This window comes from Scyliorhinus torazame, chromosome 12, assembly GCF_047496885.1.
Source record: "Scyliorhinus torazame isolate Kashiwa2021f chromosome 12, sScyTor2.1, whole genome shotgun sequence".
In the NCBI taxonomy this organism is placed as follows: Eukaryota; Metazoa; Chordata; class Chondrichthyes; order Carcharhiniformes; family Scyliorhinidae; genus Scyliorhinus; species Scyliorhinus torazame.
The window spans coordinates 161,173,488-161,196,294 of record NC_092718.1 but is presented as its reverse complement, the minus strand read 5'-3'; the positions used below and the strand labels follow the sequence as shown (position 1 = coordinate 161,196,294).

Below are 22,807 nucleotides of genomic sequence, written 5' to 3'. Positions count from 1 at the left end.
TAGTTAGTACTATCTTTGTACTATCAGAGAGATGTTATAGTCAGTACTATCTTTACTATCAGAGGTGTGTTGTAGTTATTACTATCTTAGTACTATCAGAAGGGTGTTGTAGTTAGTCCTATCTTAGTACTATCAGGGGGGTCTTGTAGTTACTACTATCTTAGTACTATTAGAGGGATGTTGTACTGAGTAATATCTTAGTACTATCAGAGGGTTTTTGAATTGGTTGGTGCATCATGGTATAGGAGAGAGGATGTACATAGCTGAGCATGTTTTATAATGCTTAGGGAAACATCAACTCGCAGAACACAAAAAAAACTCCTTCCACAAGAAAGAGCCTAATATCAGCTTCTGATCCACTGATGTCCCTCTTCTACACCCTCCACCTATTAATCCACTATAAACTAGGACAGTGACCTGCTGCTTACAACCACCAACTTGTCCCAAAGTGTTTACTCAATAAAGTTCAGCACTGCAAAATCTCTTCTTTTGAATAAGAAAATGTATGCACTAAATTTTAACATGATTATTTACTTTGGACTAAGATGGATTTCGAGGCTGAGCAGATTTCTTCATGTGGACGGTGAGAAGACTCCCGGAAAGGCCAACGCAAATCCAATTCAGTTCAGATAAAAACTTAATTCACGTGATGAAAAATTTTAACAGTTTGTTTTTGAAAAGTTGCAGCTTTCGTACTAATATTATTAAGTCTCGGGGCTTTCCTCTCTTGATGTCTGTTTCAGATTCCTTCAATGTATCATTGATTCTGCAACTCAGGTTTTTTTTTAACCCTTCAATCTCTTGTTAGTGACCAGGGCAGGAGAGCAGGAGGAGCACAATGGTGAGATTCAGCACCCTTGCTAAATAACACTGCATGTCGTTGAGTGCATGGCTTTGCTCCTACACTACCACCTATGGATTGTTCTGGGTACAATGATGACTGCCCATTCCTCTTGTCCGCTGTTGCAGTGTTGCTGCCTCACGGTGCGTGGAAAGGATACGGTCCCTCACTGAAGCTGGTGGCTGGGCTAGTGCTTTACAGCAGGTTGTGGCACCATTTCACTTAGAGGCAGCACTGATCTCTTTGTCTCTTGCTTGCTTTTAGAAAGCTAACCCTCCTGCTAACTGTAAGGATCTGCGTGTGCCAGCCTACCTTGCCCAGGAACAGTATGGCACACATGCTAATTATAGAGGAAATGCAGGTGGCAATGTGCACCAATGTGAGAGGTACATAATGAAAAATGTATTTAATGTTGCCTTGTGCTGGCCTTCTCTGGCATGCACCCCTTCTCAAGAGTACTGCTTTGCTTCTATTTCGATGGAACACACCCAAGGGTGTGACTGTCATATTTTCAACAAGCTCAAAGCTGCTGAATGAAGAAATGTAACAACTTAATGCACAAACAAGCCTGAAGCCTTTCCACAGCCCTGGCTATGGATTATGCCCCGACTTGCAAGGACTCCAAGGTGTATCATCTTGACAACTGCACAGGAATATTGCCTTCAGAGACACCAATTATTACATCCTGCACGTGGGCACCGGTAGTAAATTAGAGGCCTCAGGGGAGTGGTTGGACGTGCAGCAAAAGGACCTTTGCAACTGAATTCCCTCCGTGAAAACCATTCTAGGTGGCCTCCTGCGATCTAATAAGCAGTGCAGCCAGGATCGTTGAGCAAGGTCTCAGGTTCCATGTGTTACAGCCCCATGCTCTCGGGGATAGATGGTGCTCCATTGTTATGGCCAGTTGGCCTCTGTTGGTGAGCGCTTGGGTCATGCATTCCTGCACAGCACATAGACGTTCACAAGCTACTCTCCGTGAGGCACCCGCTTTTCCAAGGGATTCATTGTTAAGTACGACAGCAGTGACAACAGGTGTGAAGAACCTTCCGCCCTCCCTGATGACTGTATTGGGTGGCTTGTTCTACACTCCACCAGGGACTCTGCAGTTTTCCCGTGAAAGCGGCGCACTCCTGCTTTGAGGAGTGGGTAAAGTGATTGTTGTGAATAAAAAGAGACAATTGCTACTGTCAAGAAGGCTTCCTGTGCCAGTCCCGAATGGTCTTTATCTGCTGAGGGAGCACATGGATACACATTGTCCGGTTTGGGACGGCAGAGTTGTTTTGAGTTCTGCTGACCAGCTTATGGATCTTTTACACCAGGACATTTGGCTTCGTAGATCCTTAGCAGATCAGGCATATTGTCCCTGACGACAAGGCCACGAGAAAACATTATTTCACAAAAAGCAAACTGGAGCGATTTATTTGGCAATCAGCAAAATGGAGGAAGGAGCAGGACGCTTTCCGTCTCCCGGGAAGAACTTGTAAAAAGGATCAGAGACTTCTTCAAAGAAGCTTACTTAGTGAAAAGCTGCTGGGTCAGGCCCTGAGGTAACAGAGTCCAGTTCTTCAGCTCACCCATCAGATTGTTGGGATGAGACCGGGTCCCACGAGCACCAAAATGTGCCCTCACACAAAAAGGTGCAATTTAAAGGACTCTTCAGAATTTCAGTGTGCTGTGTTATTTTGGGTTCAGAGGATGATTACAGTATCAAGTTACGGTATTGCTGCTTTAACTTCCCGTGTAGATTGATTTCTTCCAATAAACCATTCATAATTTGGCCTCAAATACCTGGTCTGTCAGCATGATATCTTTCTGACTAATGGGGAAAGTATAAATTCAGCACTGAGTCACTGAAAGGGAGGAGCTACATTGGTGGGGGGATGGTGGAGGGGTGGAGAGCGAGCGATAGATTGTCTTCAGAACCACATCTGGCCTATGCTCCTTCAGAGTGCGACCCCTTTGCTGGAAGCACAAAATCTACTCTTAGGGATTTATAATATTGGCATCCCATACACTGTTCAACTGATGAAGCAGTAAAGTTACATTGCAGATTGTTAGGGATGAAGCCTATTTATGGAAACCACAGAATTGTTACATGGCAGAAGGAGGTCCATTGAACAACTCACCTGGTAACAATCCCCTGCCTCCTCCCTGTAACCCTTTTCAGTGAACAATCCAATTTCCTCTTGAATGTCTCGAATGACCATGCCTCTACCACACACTCAGGCAGTGCATTCCAAATCCTAAACACTCTCGGCATGAAAAGGTTTCTCCTCCTATCACTTTTTTTGCACCGTTTGCAAATTACTTGAAATCTTTTCTCAATTGTGCACGGGTGGGAACACTTCCTTCCTATCTACTCTGTCCAGATCCCTTATGATTTTGAATACCTCTAGCAAATCTCCTCTCAACCTTTTTGTCCCCAAGGAAAACGGGGCCAACTTCTCCGATCTATCTTCATAACTGCAGTTCCTCATCCCTGGAACCATTCCCACAATCTTCTTCTGTACCCTGTCCGACTCCTTTTGTGAAATTGGCTTTTGTGCTGAGTATTGATGGACATGTTGGCGACAATCAGCACCAACAGGCTTCTAGTCCCCAGAGGAATATTATGCCAAAGAGGCTCATGCTCCATGTTTGGCAATGGGCCACAAATTACTTTGGGGAAATTATTAGCAGTATTTGAATTAAGACTGGCTAAAAAGCAGGGGGTATTGGAAGTATTTCAGAGGAGGAAGATAAACCATGGTTGGTTCCACGCCTGAAAGTAGCCAAAGGGAACAATTATAATTGATGCTGTTCGCCTATGAATGCTCAATGCATTTTATGAAATTGCTCTATGCTTATTGACAATCTGTGGTTAATGTTGCAGAGGAATTCCATACAAGTGTGTTAAGTATCTGTATGAGAAGGCCAATTGTAATTTCCACTCTATAGTCAAGACGATTGAACGTTGAGGGAGAAACTGAAAGCCCCTATCGTAGCCAACCCATTTCAATTATATCATTGATGTGTTGACAGGCCATTGACAGCAATAACATCTTGAAGGAGAAAATGAAAATGAAGCAGTCAATAGAAGGTATTGTTTGAAGTAACTTAGTCTTACTTGAAGAAATGTTTATACAGAACCCTCAGGTCAACTCTCACTTTCTCTGTTGATTGTTTTACCACCTTTTAGACTTGTCAGACAAACTTGGTAAACGGGAAAAGGACGTTTCTTCAATGTCATCGCAGATTGAGTTATTAAAGACCCAGATTGTCGGTAAGTCAGATGAGGACAATAGTGTTAAAAAGCCGGCTGATGTTAAATGTGAGAGTATCCCAAAACCCAGAAGGGTAATTGAGAACACCAGTTCTTAGTGGTGTATATTTTGAATTTGGTGTACTGTGAGAAAAATAATGTGAACCAGGAAGGAAATAGTCCAGTCGTTGTGTGAACAAGAAATAAAGAATATTTATTAACGGAAAAGGAAAAGAAAACACATCAGGAAAAGATTATAATACACTACAACATATAAGTACCCTGATGGCTATACACACACAGTATCACAGGAAATTATCCCTTGGTTCCGACTACCTATGTTCCCTTGTTTCCAAACAACATCCAATATTATATAACTCTACAAGCTAAATCCAGCAAATAACTACCACATACAGGTTATGTGGTCATGTTTGGGGAAAACCGTCTTCAATTTCAGCAAAGGCGAAATCTGCTTGGTTCGAGTTTCGATCTTAACCTGCTGCCTGCTGCTGCCTGTTTAACAATAACTTGTTTTTGGGAGACTGCTCCTGCACCTGGATGTGGCTGATAGCAGCTGCTTCTGTGCCTATCTCTCTTTTTCCCCAGTCATTGTGCTATGGATATACCATTCATTCCCTTTGATGTTATCCACCCTGTAGGGTCGGCTTTTGGCATATACGTGTCAATTTCCTTTCCTCTCCACTTGGAAGTTACCTTTTCTATACCCTAATTGTTTCCCTCTAGTCACCTAGATAAACACTTGCTTTGCTCAACATCTCTTCAGACATCCCCTATTTTATTTTATTTTTTCCCAATTTCATTTTTTAATCTTAATTTTCCCCAATTCTTAACAAAAGCCATTTTTAATCATGCTAATGAAAGCAAAATACAGGCATATTTTCTACATTATTTAAAGCTTTATGAAAAAGGAGTAACCTTGTGAAGGATGCTTATAGATTTTATGAACACAGAGGAATGTATTTCTCTCCTTTATATCATTTCCTCCTGTGAATTAAGTATTACAATGTAATTAATGGAAACAAAGAGAAAACAAATGTTGTTAGTGTCTGGGATATGCTTGCTGAACTCGTTTGGGTAGAAGCTGCCAGTTTATTTCGCAAGGCAGAATAAATTTGAAGTGTTCTCACTGGAATCCTCTCATGGTCCCACTCTTCCATATTTCTTCCTCCTTCAGCCTTACAACCCTCCTGATATCTCTGCATTCCACCACATCTGGTCCTTTGTGATCCCTACATTTCTTTTTCCTATCATTGATGACTGTGTCTTCAGCTGCCTAGGCTCCAGGCTTTTGAAATCAGCTGGAATTCACTCCCAAATCCCGTTCACCGCTCCAACCGGAATTTGCTCACCAATCTCCACCTCTCCAGGACTTCACTCCCAAATCCCTTCACCTCTCCACCAGGAATTCAATCCCAAATTCCTTCACCTCATCACCAGGAATTCATTCGAAAATCCCTTCCTCTCTCCAACAGGAATTCATTCCCAAATCTCTTCACCGCTGCACCAGGGGTTCGTTCCCAAATCTCTTCACCGCTGCACCAGGGGTTCGTTCCCAAATCTCTTCACCGCTGCACCAGGGATTCATTCCCAAATCCCTTCCTCTCTCCACCAGGAATTCACTCCCAAATCTCTTCACCGCTGCACCAGGAATTTATTCCCAAATCCCTTCCTCTCTCCAACAGGAATTCATTCCCAAATCTCTTCACCGCTGCACCAGGGATTCATTCCCAAATCTCTTCACCGCTCCACCAGGAATTCACTCCCAAATCTCTTCACCTCTCCACATATCTCTCACCTTCTTGAAGACGTTGCTTAAAAAATGGCCTCTTCGACCAACATTCAGGTTTTACGTCACGTATTCTAATGTCACCTCATTTTGACTCTGCGTCATGTTTTGTCTGATTAGGCTCCGATGAAGCACTGTGGAACAATTTGAAGACGTGATATAAAATGCAAGTTGTTGTTTGGGTTGAGGTAGCAGAGGATTATTGTCAGCTGCAGCACAACAATTACCGTTCATTTTTGGTAATTTTCCTTCAGATACCCCATTACATGTTTTGAGCTCTTCCCTCTACCAATCCTAAAGTAAGTTGTCGCACTAAATCAAAGGTGCAAAGTATATCCTTTCCACTGTGATTTGTACAGAGCTCATAGTGTAATGAATGTAGGAATTTCAGATACATATTGTATTATATAAATCTGGAGCAGTAAATGTTAAAAGCCTGGGTTAGAGTGTGTATGTGACTGCTGCAGTAAGGGGTTTAAAATTACTGGTTTAAGAGACAGATAAACACTGTGGCTAAAGAAGGGATAATTAAAGCATCATACAAGTGAGATCATCATTAATTCCAACCATGTATATTGTTTACCTGAATAGGGCCAATGGAATTTTGATTATAGAAACACGGTTCCCTGGGGAGTAAATGATTAGAGACATTGGTCGGAATCGAACGGCCTCGCTGAGCTCGACGCGGTTGAATGACGAGGCTGTTTAATATCGCAAGAGGCCTCTCATGAGATTTATGATGCTTGGAATGCCTTGTGAGATCAAACGAGAACTTGCGAGATGTCGTGAACTGGATCCTGCCTTTGCTGGGCAAGATCCAGATTTACATATTTAAGTGAGCCATTTGGCCCATTTAAATATGCCTGCGCCCAATTCCCCCAAGGCCCGGGAATGAATGCCTGTGCCTGGGAGACTTCGCCATGGCACCATACAAAAATGGTCCAGGTGTAACTGCACCTGGGGGGGGGGTCTCCCTAGGCATCGGAGGCTCCTGAGTGGTCAATCCCTGAGCAGGGTGGTACCCTGGCACTCCTGGCACCTTGGCAGTGCAACCCAGGCACCACCCTGGTACTGCCAGGCTGGCAGTGCCCGGATGCACGGGGAGACTCTGGCATGGAGCAGATTTTGGATGGCTTGGATTTCCCAGTGGTGAGGAAGAGAAAGTGCAGGTGCTGGGGGACCCACTTGGGCTAGAGGAGGTAATGAGGTGTATTGGGCCGATGCAGTCTGGGAAGGCCCCAGGCCTGGATGGATTCCCAGTGCAATTTTACAATACGTTTGCTAAGAGTTGAACCTTTGCGAGTATAAATGTTTAATGATGTGTTGGAGAAAGGGGAGCAGCTACCTACATTGGCACAAGCCTCAATTTCGCTCATTTTGAAGAAAGACAAGTATCTGGAGGAGTGTGGGTCTTATCGACCTATATCCCTTTTGAACGTGCATGCAAAGCTGTTGGACAAGGTGTTGGCAACACGCCTGGAAGATTGTGTGCCGGGGCTGATAGCTGCAGGCCAGATGGGGTTTGTGACGAGGCAACAATTATTGTCAAATATTGAATGATGTTTGAAGAAACTGGCATGTAATTTGTTAGTGTTAGAACTGTGAAGTAAAAGTTTAAATATTGTTTTCTTTTGTTTTAATAAAGTTTTGTTTATAAAATAAACAAGCCCAATTTCTTATATAATCACTCCCGGAACAAATCTATCTTTCTGCATAGTCTTAAAACTTTAAAGAACGTTACACATCTGGTTCGTTATCTTGGCCATCGTTGAGTGCTGACCTGGCATCCATAACAGTGTTCAGCCTTCGTAAGATGGTCATAATCCTGTTAGTGGGATAGAGATGATGTAATTACTGGGAGGAGCCAGGGGTTGAAGAAGTCAGATGTTGAGTTTTAGTTAAAGATTTTTCTGTGATCAGAACAGGAGCTTTTTGCTAAATGCTGGGACGTTAAGCAGTAGTTTGATACTGGCAAGAATCTGCAAGTTGATTCCTGAAGGATCTCTCTCTCTCTCAAAGCAGTTTATCCAAGAAATCTCTATACAGCAAGTATTCCTGGGTCTGCTAACAGTATTTAAAACGGATTCTGACCTGAGATGAGTTTTGCTTGATTGGAGATAAAGATGATCTCAGTTAGAAGTTAAAGTGTTTCCTTTTATTGTTACACATTATTTAACTGGTAATTGTAAGCTATTTTCTTTTGTGATAAAGTTAGTTTAATACTGTTGAAGTAACAAAGTTTGTTTTAATATACCAGATCGCTCTTTTGTGTGTGGAGTGATTCCTGGTGCGAAGTATCCTTTCCTCACCTCCTTACAAATTAAATAAATATTGGGGTTTCTGTCCGGTATCTTAGCAACTGTTAGGGCCTGGTCCAGGATCGCAATAAGAGTGTTTTGGAATGAACTGATTGAGCTGGTGGTAGAAATAGGAGAAAAAGAGGAAAAGAAAAGAGGATGTGGAGAGGGCGCACTGTTTGTTTATGTCGGCCAAACCATTGCTTATAACACACCTGAGTTTCACACCGTAGATTTGATTGGCTGCGCAGATCACCCGATTTCTGCACTGTTATTCCATGAGATTAATAACCACAATTTTTTTTTTCTTCCACAGCTCTGGAACACAAGTCAAAATCTTCAGAGAAAAAGGCTGATGCAACGACAAAGGAGAAAGTGAAGCTGGAGATGGAACTGGAAGCTCTGACCCGTAAATCCCACGATGCTTCGGGACAGCTGGTCCTAATTAGTCAAGAGCTGCTGAAAAAGGAACGGTGAGAGTTCTTAGGCTTAAGCCATGGCGACACCATCATTAAAATCTGTGCTGGGGGGTGGGGGGGGGGGGGGCGGTGCGGCGTGGGGAGCATCTAACTATTACAGAGGCTAAGCCAAAGCAAGATGGCTAAAAGTGGGACTGGGGATGATTGGGGGGGGGGTGGGGGGGGGGGGGGGGAGGCGCAGTCAGCTGGGAGAAGCTTTAGAAACACGTTAGAATAACCAACGAAGAAAATATACATCTATATAAATACTTGTCGTTCCTGCCGATTACTCAGCTAGGAATTCACACCAGATGTAGTAAAATTGTCTTATATATATTTTTTTATTTTAAATATATTTATTACAATTTTACATTTTAGAAACAAATACATCAAAGTTACAAAATAATATCATGAATAAGGAGAGCAGGAGAAAGAAAGTTCAAAGATATTGGCGCAAAATGGGACAGGAGAACGACATCACAACTGGCTCGGTACACTCGTTCGCCAAAACCAAATTTTCCCCCAATCCCATCAGAGACCAAACGAAGAACAGGATTAAGTCATAAAAACAAGACAGGATGGTGCGCACCTTCACACACCACAGTACTCAGCCAGATCGAGCGCACACCGACACACAACCCCCTCAGCTCCAGCAGCACCACAGGCATCAGCCACCCAACATAGCCATCTCTCTCTCGGATATCAGACCCAACTGCACTGCTGCAGAAGCCAGGAATGGATACATCATGCCCAGCACTACAAAAAATTAAAGTCCATGGAAACCCCAATTAAAAGGGTTGTGTCATAACCCCCATGAGGACCACAGGGAAGCTTTCATTGATCTTCCCATGGCCTTGTGGTGTACGAGCTCCCCAGGAGGAGGCCAAGCACCTGTGGTTCGTTATGAGCAAAGGTAAAATGCAGGCCCAGATCGGGGCCTGGTGAGTGAGGTAAGTCCTCCCAGCTCGGATTGCACTCGGAGTGAGATGCTGCGTTATGCAGTTTATCAGCAGCCTCCTTTGCGACATTATAGGGAAGTTCTATCTGTACCCCAAAATGCAATCTAACTCCCACCTACGCCTGCATAGGTGGGAGCCAGGATATACTGAAGAGATGATCGGCAGCAACAAGTCCAAGTTGTTCTCAGACACGTGGCTGGATTCTCCGTTCCGGAGGCTAAGTGCCGGCGCGAACGGAGAATCCACGGGAGTTCCACGACAGGAAAGTCAGCGCGAGCCCCTCACTGATTCTGGTACCAGTGAGGAGAAACCCCTGTGGATTGCGCCGGAAACAGCCGGAAAATCGACGGGTCCCGGGCCGTGCATGCGCAGTGCTGACGACCTGCACCGGTCGCACCATAAAACATGGCGCCGCCGTGCTCGAACCCTAACCCGCCAACTGCGACCCCCCAGACCACCCCCCACCAGTCCCCCCAGCCCTAGGAGAAGGCCCCCAGCCAGCAGCACGTATCCCGGACGAGTGTAGCGGTGCAGAACACTGTCGGCAGCCAACACGCCGGGTTCCCAACCGCTGGGACCACACGTGGCCCGCGCCATCAGGAACTTGACCCATCGGAGACAGTAGGATCCTGACCACAGTGCCGTGTCCAGCCTAGCCAACACCATGCTTAAAAAAAGGCGCAGGAAATTATGTCCCCAGGACCTCTCGTACAAACCTGTGAAATATTGCAACAGCCTGAATAACATTCCTTTACCTCAAAGCACCGCAATAAGGAAGGGGACAGCTTCAGGCAGTTTCAATTTGTATTCAAAATGAACATTCCCCTCCCCACACAGCACTTTGACTTAAAGGTCTTCCCTCCCTCCTCTCCCCTCCCAACATTGACCTGCTCGCCGGTCTTCTCTCTCATTCAACTCCAGCTCTTGCCCCTTCCATCGGGAGATAGATTGGTCCATATTTCCTTTCCACAGATGAGTAGAGAAATTGTCCCTCGCTTCCTATCCCCTCCACCTTGGCTACCATTTAATGAACCTCTTCCTCCGCCACTCCCGTTCTCTATCTCCCTGACCGCTGCCTCCACACATAGACCTGAAATTTATAAGCAGTTTCAACATCCCTCTGATGGATTGGAACGATTTATATGTAGCCCTACTGCCTGACTATGTCCATTTAAAGCAGAGACCTTAAAGGCAGACCCTCGGTTAATAGTTCAACATCACAACTGTGTTGTAGACCCAACAATAAACTTCTCCACAGGACGCCCAGTAGTATTCGTGCTGTCTGTTAAACACATGATGCTCAGTTCTGCTCATTCAAAACATTGGAACCTGCAAACACACTGGATACCAGAGGACCAGCATTGAACAGAAATGTCTGATTTAATCATTGGGTGTTAAATAGCAGGTTGAATGTCAGTAGAGCTCGTCCTGTTGGCGATGCACATAATCATTCACAATATAAAGTTTGCACTGTCATAAGTTTGCTTGTTATTACGCGCCAGCTTTGCCTTCTTCAGTTCAGGCAGTGGCGTTTTGGTCTTGTCCCTGGACTAGTAATCTAGCTAATGCTCTGGGTCACATCCCACCAGGGCAGCTGGTGACATTTGAATTCAGGTAATAAAGCTGGAATTCAAATCTAGCCTCAGTATTGGTGACCATGGCAACTATCATCAATTTACATAGCAACCCACCTGGTTCACAAATGCCCTTTAGGGGAGGAAATCTGCCATTCTTACCTGGCCTGGCCCAGATCCACAGCAAAATGGTTGACTCTTGGGTGCCCCTCTGAAATGACGGAGCAAGCCATTCAGTTCATAGAATCATAGAAATCACAATGCATGAGGAGGCCATTCGGACCATCGAGCCTGCACCGGCCCTTGGGAAGAGGACCCTACTTAAACCCGCGCCTCCACCCTACCCTACTAATCCAGTAACCCCAGCTAACGTTTTGGACACTTAAGGGACAATTTAGCATGGCCAATCCACCTAATCTGCACATCTTTGGACTGTGGGAGGAAACCTGAGCACCCGGAGGAAAGCCACGCAGACACGGGGAGAAAGTGCAAACTCCACACAGTGACCTGAACACGGGACCCTGGAGCTGTGAGGCAGCAGTGCTAATCACTCTGCCACCATGCCGCCATGGCAACTAGAGGTGGGTGACAAATGCCGGCCTTGCCAACACCACCCATACCCCGTGAAAGAATAGAGGGTAAGAAAATATATGTTGCATCCTAACAAAATGGCCGATGGTGTGGACCCAAAGGGTAACACATGCCCTCAGCACCTACCCATTGGACAACCTGGAGTTTTCTCCAATGTCCATAGGTTTATCCCTGTCCTTGATCTACCTCCTGGCAGGAGAATGGGGATGAGAAACAGCCATGATTGAATGGCGGAGCAGACTCGATGGGCCGGATAGCCTAATTCTGCTCCTATATCTTATGGTCTTATGATCAAAACAAGCTCCTAATGCACAATAAAGTGCTCATACCAGCCACTGTGTTCAGATAAATTATACCCCAATTCTTCCCAACAGACATGTTCGGAGTTGATTCAAATATAGGTAATGCCCCATAAAGGCTATCCTGCAAAATTGCTCATCCTTAACAGCAAGGTCCCATAATGACTCAGGGTTTTTTTGTGTGATCTTGGTTGAATTCTGGTGGTTTCCTAACCAAAATATTAAATTTATCTCGTTTAATTTGCCGTTCATGGGACAATGTTCTAAACAACAAAACATGTATTTGTGTCAATTAGAATTATATTCGCTGGAGTTCAGAGATTGAGGGGGTGTCTTAAAGAAATCTATAAAATTCTAACAGGACTAGACAGGGTAGACGCAGGATGGATGTTCCCGATGGCGGGGGAGTCCAGAACCAGGGGATAAGGGACCTTTTAGGACTGAAATGAGGAGAAACCTCTTCATCCAGAGAATGGTACGCCTCGAGATTTTGCCACCAGTTGAGGCTAAAACATTGTATGTTTTCAAGGAGGGGTTAGGTATAACCTTTGGGGCGAAGGGGATCCAAGGATGTGAGGGGGAAAGCAGGAACAGGCTATTGAGTTGGATGATCAGCCATGATCATAATGAATGGCAGAGCACGCTTGAATGGCCTCTCCTCTCCTATTTTCTGTGTTTCTATGTTTTGATGTAGCATTTTTAATATAGAAAAATGAACACCAAACCAGATAAAGCGGTATTAAGGAGGTGACTGAAATCCACCCTTTGACTAAGACTTCAGTTGGAGCTGGTGGAGCTGGATGGCTGCAGGATGGAGTTCCAGACCTCAGTAATAGAAAAGACAAAGGAACTCTTGAGTATTTGGAGGGCTGGAGGGCTGGTGGAGGTTACAGTGATAGAGAGGAGTTAGATCATAAAGGGATTTAAGCACTGGGGTGAGGGTTTTAAATTTGATGTGTTCGGGCTACAAGGGCTCATGTGGGCCACTGTGATGATTGCGCCGATGTGGATTTTTGCACCAGTGGGTGATGTTACAGAGGGGGAAGTAGGTGGTCTTTGTGACGGAGGGGATTATGGGTCAGAAGCTACGCTCAAAGTTAAATAGGCCCCCGCGGTATAGCCTGATTCAAACTGAGACAGGGGGAGAAGGAGTGGGAGGCGAGGGAAATTAATTTGTTACGAGGGCAACAGACAACAACTTTTCTCTTCCTGAAGTTAACTGGAAGAAATTGTGACTCACTTCAGGACTGGGTGTTGGTCAAGCAGTCTGACAATACCAAGGCAGTGGAGGATGTGGGAGGTGATGGTGAGTTTGAACTAGGTCATTGAGTGCACGTGAAAACAGGATTTGTGTTGCACTCATGCAGTGCAGGGACAGACTGTCAGGAATCAGAGGACATGTTTTTTTTTTTAAATGACATTGGCGCATCGAGATCAGAAGTAGGAGGGGCTGAAGAATAGATTCTTGAAGGACTCCAAAATCTGTCTGTGCGAGGGCGCAGAGAGATGTTGGAGGTGCTCTGGCTACAATGGGATAGATTAGAATGGAACCAGTGAAAGTAGTTCCACTGAACTGGACAATGGAGCCGGGGCATTATAGGAAGGTGGACTGGCCAATCATGTCCATGGATGTAGATAATCCGTGTAGGAAAGTTAAACTCAGTCACAGTTGCTAAAGGTGACAAAAGACCATTTTGATGTTGTGGCGGGTGTGGAAACCTGATTGGAGAGTCCCGATTTGGAAAGTGACAATCTTTAAGGAATATGGGGTGGCAAGGTGGCACAGTGGTTAGCACTGCTGCCTCACAGCAACAGGGACCCTGGTTCAATTCCAGCCTTGGGTGTCTGTGTGGAGTTTGAATATTCTCCCCTTGCCTGTGTGGGTTTCCTCCGGGTGTTCCGGTTTCTTCCCACAGTCCAAAGATGTGTAGGTTAGGTAGGGTTCCGGGGACAAGGTGGGGGATCGGGCTCTTTCAGAGGGTTGGTGCAGACTTGGTGGGCTGAATGCCTCCTTCTGCACTGTAGGGATTCTATGAAATCTACAAAAAACAGAAAATGCTGGAAACGTTCAGTAGGATCTGGCAGCATCTGTGGAGACAGAAGCCGAGACGATGACCTTTCAGTAACCCAAAATATTCTATCTCCTCCGATGCTACCTGGCCTGTTGAACATTCCTATTTTACTTCAGAATTTCAGCATCAATAGTAGTTGCCTTTGTTTTATACCCGCATGAATTCTGGAAAACACAGAGAGTTGAGCGATAGTGGACCCGCCCCCCCCCCCCCCCCCCCCCCCCCCCCCCGCCTCACCCAGCATTGGCCTCTGCAAAAATGGCCCAGGGTCAGCTGGCATCAGGGAACTGGCACATGTCCGATTGAGATACGTGTCAAGTCCTCTGGCTGTCTCCAGTCCCAGAGATGGGGCTCAAAATCAAACCATTTCTGTTTGATTATTTAATTTTTGGTCAGGCTAACAATATCATGACCATAAGACATAGGAGCAAAATTAGGCCACTCAGCCCATTGATTCTGCTCCACCATTCAATCATGGCTGATATTTTCCCATTCCCATTCTCCTACCCTCTCCCCATAACCTCTGATCCCCTTGTTGATCAAAAACCTATCTATCTCTGTCTAAAAGACACTCAAGTGATTTGGCCTCCACAGCTTTCTGTGGCAAAGAGTTCCACAGATTCACCACCCTCTGGCTGAAGAAATTCCTCCTCATCTCTGTTTTAAAGGATCGTTCCTTTAGTCTGAAATTGTGTCCTCTGGTTCTAGATTTAGAAACATCCTCCCCACGTCCCCATGCCTCGCAGTATCCTGTAAGTTTCAATAAGATCCCCCGTCAGCCTTCTAAACTCCAACGAGTACAGACCCAGAGTCCTCAACTGTTCCTCATACGACAAGCTCTTCATTCAGGGATCATTCTTGTGAACCTCCTCTGGACCCTTTTCAAGGCCAGCACATCCTTCCTTAGATACGGGGTCCAAAACTGCTCACAATACTCCAAATGGGGTCTGACCAGAGCCTTATATAGCCTCAGAAGTACATCCCTGGTCTTGTATTCTAGCACTCTCGACATGAATGCTAACATTGCATTTGCCTTCCTAACTGCCGACTGAATCTGCACGTTAACCTCAAGAGAATCGTGAACAAGCATTCGCAAGTCCCTTTGTGCTTCTGATTTCCTAAGCATCTTCCCATTTAGAAAATAGTCTATGCCTCCATTCCTCCTTCCAAAGTGCATAACCTCACACTTTTCCACATTGTATTCCATCTGCTACTTCTTTGCCCACTCTCCTAGCCTGTCCAAGTCCTTCTGCAGCCCGCCTGCTTCCTCAATACTACCTGCCCCTCTACAGATCTTTGTATCATCTACAAACTTAGCTACAGTGCCTTCAGTTCCTTCCTCCAGATCATTAATGTATATTGTGAAAAGTTGTGGTCCCAGCACGGACCCCTGAGGTACACCACTAGTCACCGGCTGCCATCCTGAAAAAGACCCCTTTATCCCCACTCTCTGCCTTCTGCCAGTCAGCCAATCCTCTATCCATGCCAGGATCTTACCCTTAACACCATGGGCTCTTAACTTATTTAACAGTCTCCTATGCAGCACCTTGTCAAAGGCCTTCTGGAAATCTAAATAAATCACGTCCACTGGTTCTCCTTTGTCTAACTTCCTTGTTACTTCCTCAAAGAACTCTAGCAGATTTGTCAGACATGACCTCCCGTTGACGAAGCCATCCTGACTCAGTCCTATTTTATCATGCGCTTCCAAATACTCCGCGATCTCACCTTTAATAATCTTACCAATGACCGAAGTCAGGCTAACCGGCCTATAATTTCCCGTCTTCTGCCTCCCTCCCTTCTTAAACAGAGGTGTTACATTAGCCACTTTTCAGTCCTCTAGGACCCTTCCTGCCTCCAGTGATTCCTGAAATATCACCACCAATGTCTCCACAATCTTCTTAGCTATCTCTTTTAGAACCTTGGGGTGTAGTCCATCCGGTCCAGGTGATTTATCCACCTTCAGACCTTTTAGTTTCCCCAGAACTTTCTCCTTAGTAATGGTCACTGCACTCACCTCTGCCCCCTGGTTTTCCTGGAGCTCTGGCATCCCATTGGTGTCTTCCACCGTGAAGACTGATGCAAAGTAACTATTCAGTTCATCTGCCATTTCTTTGTTTCCTATTATTACTTCTCCAGCCACATTTTCCAATGGTCCAATGTCTATTTTTACCTCTCTCTTACCTTTTTATATATTGAAAGAAACTCTTCCTATCTTCCTTTATATTACTAGCTAGCTTGCACTCATATTTCATCTTCTCCCCGCTTATTGCTTTTTTAGTTGTCCTCTGCTCGCTTTTAAAGGCTTCCCAGTCCTCTGGCTTCCCACTAATCCTCGCAACTTTGTATGCTTTTACTTTGTTTTTATGCTGTCGTTGACTTTCCACGTCAGCCATGGATGCCTCGTCCTCCCCTTAGCATGTTTCTTCCTCCTTAGGATGAATTTCTGTTGTGCCTCCCTAATAACCCCTCAAAGACTCCTGCCATTGCTGTCTACTGTCTTCCCTGCTAGGCTCCTCTTCCAATCAACTCTGGCCAGCTCCTCCCCCATGTCTTTGTAGTTACCCTTATTTAATTGTAATACCGTTACATCTGATTCCAGTTTCTCCCTCTCAAACTGCAGGGTAAATTCTATCATATTGTGGTCACTGCTCCCTAAGGGTTCCTTCACCTTAATTTCCCTAATCAAATCTACCTCATTCCACATGACCAAATCCAGAATTGCCTGTCACAAACTGCTCCAAAAAACATCTGTTAGATATTCCACAAATTCCTTTTCTTGGGATCCACTACCAACCTGATTTTCCCAGTCCACCTGCATATTCAAGTCCCCATGATTATTGTAACATTGCCTTTTTTACATGCGTTTTCTATCTCCTGATTTATTTATCAGCTACGCACCCTTACCTCCACTGTATCAAAATGTTTGCATGCTGATCATTTGATCTTGCCCTGCACCCCAACCCTTTGAACATGTCCACACGTCCCTCATTACCGAATTTTTCAATGATCCACGAATCTAGGAACCTGAACGAGCTGCGCTCGTTACTGTTGGAGACCAATCGTCATCCCTGTGGAGGGGAAAAGGACCTCAGCCGGGAAGTCCATAAAGCTGAGTGGAGACTGAAGGAACAGAAGCTACAGGAAGACATCAAAGTCCTCCGAGAGAAACTATATGTTCTGGTGAGTGAACAGCGGCGCCTTTGGCCCATAGTTGTCTTCAATCTGAAAAGTGGAATGTGGCAGCAGCTTCAGTGAATCTAATGATTCTTTCTGTTTGCTGGGTCAGTCTTACGAGGAAGATCTGCCTCCGAATGAGAAATTGCTTTTCTTTTGAAGAAACATCCCAGATTAACTTTGTATCAGCCGGTTCTTTGGTCTGAATCTGACTTCCATGTATACTGAACATGAGTGAGCTATTCGTGATCGTGGGGCGGCCATGGCTTGTCCATCTTGGCCATTGGACTTTCACAGCTATAGAATGTTGCAGGACCAGAATGTTGGGCTGTGTGAGTAGAATAGAATTGAAATGGAAACGAGTGTAGAGGTATGGCTGAATTCGGAAGGATTAGAATTGGTGACTGAAGGTTGCTTTTTCTGATCTGTAGTTTGCGTCGCTGGTTAGGCCAGCATTTATTGCCCATCTCTAGTTGCCCTTCAGAAGGTGGTGGTGAGCTGCCATCTTGAACTGCTGCAGTCCCTGAATGGTTAAAAATGGTAATGTGACACCAAACTCTGTTGTACATAAGCCACAGTTATTGATTATTTTTTTGTCACTTTTTGTGCACTTCAGGGGAAGTCACTAGTGCTGCGAATGAAAAACCTTCCCATTTTGTGCTCATGCCCAGAATTTTGTGCATCTCGACTGCTGGCTTGAGATGCCCATGCTCCTTTCCGGGAAGGACCCCACCCCGTCTTGTTCCACTCGGGCATTTGACAGGCCACTGGTGGACCTTCTCCTGGGATCTAGGTCCCCAGAGGGTTGGAAATCCCACTTGCCGAGGGCAGCCAGGCAATCAAGGGCTTGCAGCTCTACTGAATGGCAGCATCATCAGGGAGGCAGTGGCTGCTGCTGGTACAACACCCACCCAAGGCCTAGGATCATCAATGGATCCCAGGTCACAGATGGCAGGAGGGGAGTTGCGGGGTCAGGGACGCAGGAGACTTGAGGGAGGGAGGGGGTACCGGCAGAAAGGGCAGGCGGGTGATCCTCAGCGACTTCCCCCTCTGCTCTATGCCGGGTCCCTCAATCAGGCACTTAGTGCCTTTGAATGAGGGAGTCCACAAGAAACCCCACATGAGTTAGCACGTTGCTTCCTCTGCACGAGTTAATACCAGTGATGATAGGATCAGGCTCCAAAGTGGTCTTTAATTGCCCACTAAGTGCCTCAATTGGTGGCAGGGTGGGAAGGTCATCCATGGACCTTTGTGCCTTGGAATTAATCTGGGTAGAGACAGGAATGTGGGGGTGGGAGGTCTCCATCCATCACCCTCCCATCTGTTCAAATGCTTCCGCCCACACCCGCCAAACCCACCACATTTGGCGGCCATGAGCATCGAGCATTCCCAGGGTAGTTGCCGCATGGAATAGATGAATTATGTGGGATGGGCAGGGATATTTTTCTGAAATTCAGATTTTTGAAGCAGAATATGGTGGGCTCGGGGCTATGTGATGTAGGACATTAAAGATTGTTGTTTTTGCAACATCAAAGCTATAATAAGTTATCGTTGGTGGTGAGTTGGAAAAAAAAAATCCTCTTGTGTTATATTATTGTCCAGATCAGCTTCATAACAGAGAGAGACAGAGAGAGACAAAGGACAGCCCATTTCATCAAGGTATATTGAAATGATGCAGTAGGGTTTATGCTGGAATCCTGAGCTAATTAAAGGATCATTATCGAGAGCTTTAATTAACTCAAAATGTTCCATTTCGTGAATCCTGCCCGATATTCACTTTTATGCATCAGTAATATTCCTTAAAAGAGGCTCGGAGTTTGGGCTGAAGCACTTTTTTTTTGTTCTGCTTTCCCCTGTCACCTCATTGGCTGTCAGGTGCTTTGGGGCGTCCCAAGGTCGTGAAAGGCGATATGTAAATGCAAATTTGTTCTCCCTTTAGTGACAGAAACTTTGGGTTTGTTTTCAAGTGCAGCACCTTATTCTGCTTTTTGCTGGTTTTGCTATTTACAAATGTATTGTACGGTTTTATTTTTGCAATGCAAATGCTTCTGAGAAACGATGACTGCTATCCAACATTGGACTTTACTCGACCGTGTTGTGTTTTGCCAACAGTGATTCCAAATTGCTGATTTTCCAACTTAATCCTGCGACTCACTTAAACCCACCAGACCCAGAATTCTATACTTGCCCGCCTCACACATGATCTCAGGCTAACAGTGGTGGAGTAAAGTCCATTTGATTCCAATGGTGGCAGACCTCATCTATGCTGCTGGGGTGTGTAGTCAGCACAGGTTACAGAGCGGCTGCACTCTTGCTGGGCAGTATGGTTAAGCTCTGCCTCCATTTGCACTGAGACAATCTTCTTTCTTTTGGTCCATCAGAGATAACAGGAGAAAGGTAAATAAGGTGGGGGGAGGGGGGGGGGGGCGCAAAGTAATGGAAAAGAAAAAACTGCTGAAAAGGGGAAACAAAGTCAATACTTCACATTCTGGGTGACAGGCCCCAACTCACAGTGAAGTCACCATTACACTTCTCCAAAATCATTGTGATGGACTGATTTTCAGTTCGATATCTATCATGTCAAAGCAGGTTCAAGTGAAATAAGAATGTTTACTTGAAAGACCTGCCTGACCGTGATTAATTTTCTCTCTCTCGCTCTGTTTAGGGTACTGAAAAATACAAGCCTGATCAAAAGCGACGTCCAGCCTCACTGCAAGATACAGAGACAGACACCGAAATCTCCAAACTGCAGCAAAGGCTGGTGAACACGGAGGAGGCCCTGCGGAGTGCCCTGGAGCAGAACCAGCAGATGGAGAGACTAATGGAAGCCATGCAGGCAAGAATCCAGATTCTCCCTAAGACTCACTACCACTCCATCTCGCTCTCCTCTCTCTCTCCACATCCCTCCCTCTGTCTCTCCCTCCCTCTGTCTCTCCCTCCCTCTGTCTCTCCCGCCCTCTGTCTCTCCCGCCCTCTGTCTCTCCCGCCCTCTGTCTCTCCCGCCCTCTGTCTCTCCGTCTCTCTATCTCTCCGTCTCTCTATCTCTCCGTCTCTCTATCTCTGTCTCCCTCTCTGTCTCCCTTTCCCTCTCTCCCTCTCTCTCCATCTCCCTCTTTCTGTCTCACTTTCTCTCTGTCTCACTCTCTCTTTCTGTTTCCCTCTCTCTTTCTCACACTCCCTCTTTCTGTCTTTCTGGGTGTGTGTTAAAGTGGTGTGGGGGTAAGGTGCGGAGGCGGGTAAAGTGGCGTGGGAGTAAAGGGGTGTGGAGGCGGGGTAAAGTGGCGTGGGAGTAAAGGGGTGTGGAGGCGGGGTAAAGTGGCGTGGGAGTGAAGGGGTGTGTAGGCGGGCTAAAGTGGTATGGGGGTAAAATGGTGTGTGGTTTAGGTGGGGGGTTAGCGGTGTGTTATTGTGTGTCCAGATGATGCCCTATTCAGGATTTGCATTAAAGTGTAAAATTGCCCCAATATGAATTCGGAGCAGGTGTCGACTATTCAGCCCCTCGAGCCTGTTCTGTCATTCAATAAGATCATGGTTGTGGCCTTAACTGTACTTTCGTTCCTACCCCTATACCCTTTGACTGTCCTTGCCAATCAAGAATCTATCAAATCCAGCTTTTAAAACTATACAATGACCCTGGGCTCGATCTAACGGCCCCGTCACGCCCGACTCGGAATGCAACGTAGCTGGTAAATCTCGCGAGAAGCCACTCGATTTACCCGATACACCCAGTCGCCATGCCTTGCGAGGTTTAACAGGATCTTGCGAGACATTGCGATCTGGACCCTGCCCACAATGGATGGGTCCCAAATTTACATGTTTAAGTGTGCAGTTAGGCACAGTTAGATATGTCTTTGCTAGAGCTAACCAGTCCCCAGGATCTAACGGCCTCGCCGGGGAGACCCCAGCCAGGTGCCATTTAGCATTGGTCTCCTCAAATGGGGACCAGGCTGAACAGCACTTTGGGAGGTCTCCCAGGTGATCAGAGGCCTCTTGGTGGTCAGGCTCTGTGCAGGGTGGCACCCTGGCACTGCTGATGCCATGCAGGCACCTTGGCACTGGCAGGCTGGCAGTGCCAAGGTGGCATTTTGCCCACGCCAGGGTTCGGGGTGCCCTCTCCTTATGAGGTGGGATGCGGGAGGCTCAAGGACACACCAACAGGTAAGTTGGATTGGGTGTGGGGGTCGCGTTGGGGCATCCAGAGAGCGGAGCTCCTCAGTTCAGGAAATGAAGGTAAGTGCGGCCTATGTGGGGCCTTCCCCACTGAGGCCTGAAAATATAACAGAGTCCTGTTCAATAGCGGGGTCGTTCACAGCGCTACAATGCTGACAAACACCCGTTAATCCCGCCACAACGGAACTCTTTTTTTTCCCGTTAAATTTTGTTCCCTATCACCACCGCTCTCTGGAGACCCACAGTCTCATGATCCTCTACTGGGGGGAAAATTCTCCTCTTCCCTGTCTTAAATAGGAGACCCCTAATTTTAAAATCATGACCCCCCTTCTAGTCTCTCCCGGAAGGGGAAATCCTTTCAGCATCCACCCCGTCCAGTCCCCTCAGGATCTTATATGTTTCAATAAGACCGCAAATCATTCTGCTGGACACAGATGGATTCGGGCCCAGACATTCCTCATGGGGTAACCACCCCATTCCAGGAATGAGTCCAGTGAGCAGATTCAAGCACATTGTCATGTCATTGCTAATCCACAATGCCCGGGACTTAGATTCAAACCCATGTTGCTGCGGCCGCACGACGCATACTAACCACTATACCACAACACAAGCCTTTAAAATTATTGATCCAGTTCTACTCAGCGCTTAGAACATCAACACAATTGATGTAAGGATTTAAACTAATGTGGCAGGGGGATGGGAACCAGATTAGGAAGTTAGAGGTCAGTAAAGAGGCAGCAACTAAAGCCAGTAAGGTACTAGATAATAAACTCAATGTGACTAAGGGGAAGAGTAGACAGGGAAGAGATGATGAACGCAAAGGGACAGGTGATCTGAGGTGCATTTGTTTTAATGCGAGAAGTGTAGCAGGTAAGGCAGATGAACTTAGGGCTTGGATTAGTACCTGGGAATATGATGTTATTGGTATGACTGAGACTTGGTTGAGGGAAGGGCAAGATTGGCAACTAAATATCCCAGGGTATAGATGCTTCAGGAGGGATCGAGAGGGAGGTAAAAGGGGTGGAAGAGTTGCATTACTGGTCAGAGATGATATCACAGCTGTGATTAAGGAGGGCATGATGGAAGATTCGAGCACTGAGGCAATGTGGGTAGAGCTAAGAAATAGGAAGGGTGCAAGTAACATTGTTGGGACTTTACTACAGGCCTCCCAAAAGCGAGCGTGAAGTAGAGGTACAAATATGTAGACAGATTATAGAAAAATGTAGGAGCAATAGGGTGGTCGTGATGGGAGATTTTAACTTCCCCAACATTGAATGGGACTCATGTAGTGTTGGAGGCCTAGATGGAGCAGAATTTGTAAAGA

General features: G+C 46.0%; 1 protein-coding gene across 1 annotated transcript in view; it reads left to right on the top strand.

Moving 5' to 3' along the window:
• clip2 (CAP-GLY domain containing linker protein 2) overlaps positions 1 to 22,807 on the top strand; it is a 114,046-nt gene that overhangs the window by 67,262 nt on the left and 23,977 nt on the right. Inside the window, 5 exon segments of the mRNA XM_072469292.1 lie at positions 3,863 to 3,920; positions 4,020 to 4,103; positions 8,503 to 8,659; positions 17,160 to 17,319; positions 19,979 to 20,149. Coding sequence (XP_072325393.1) covers positions 3,863 to 3,920; positions 4,020 to 4,103; positions 8,503 to 8,659; positions 17,160 to 17,319; positions 19,979 to 20,149 — 630 coding nt within the window.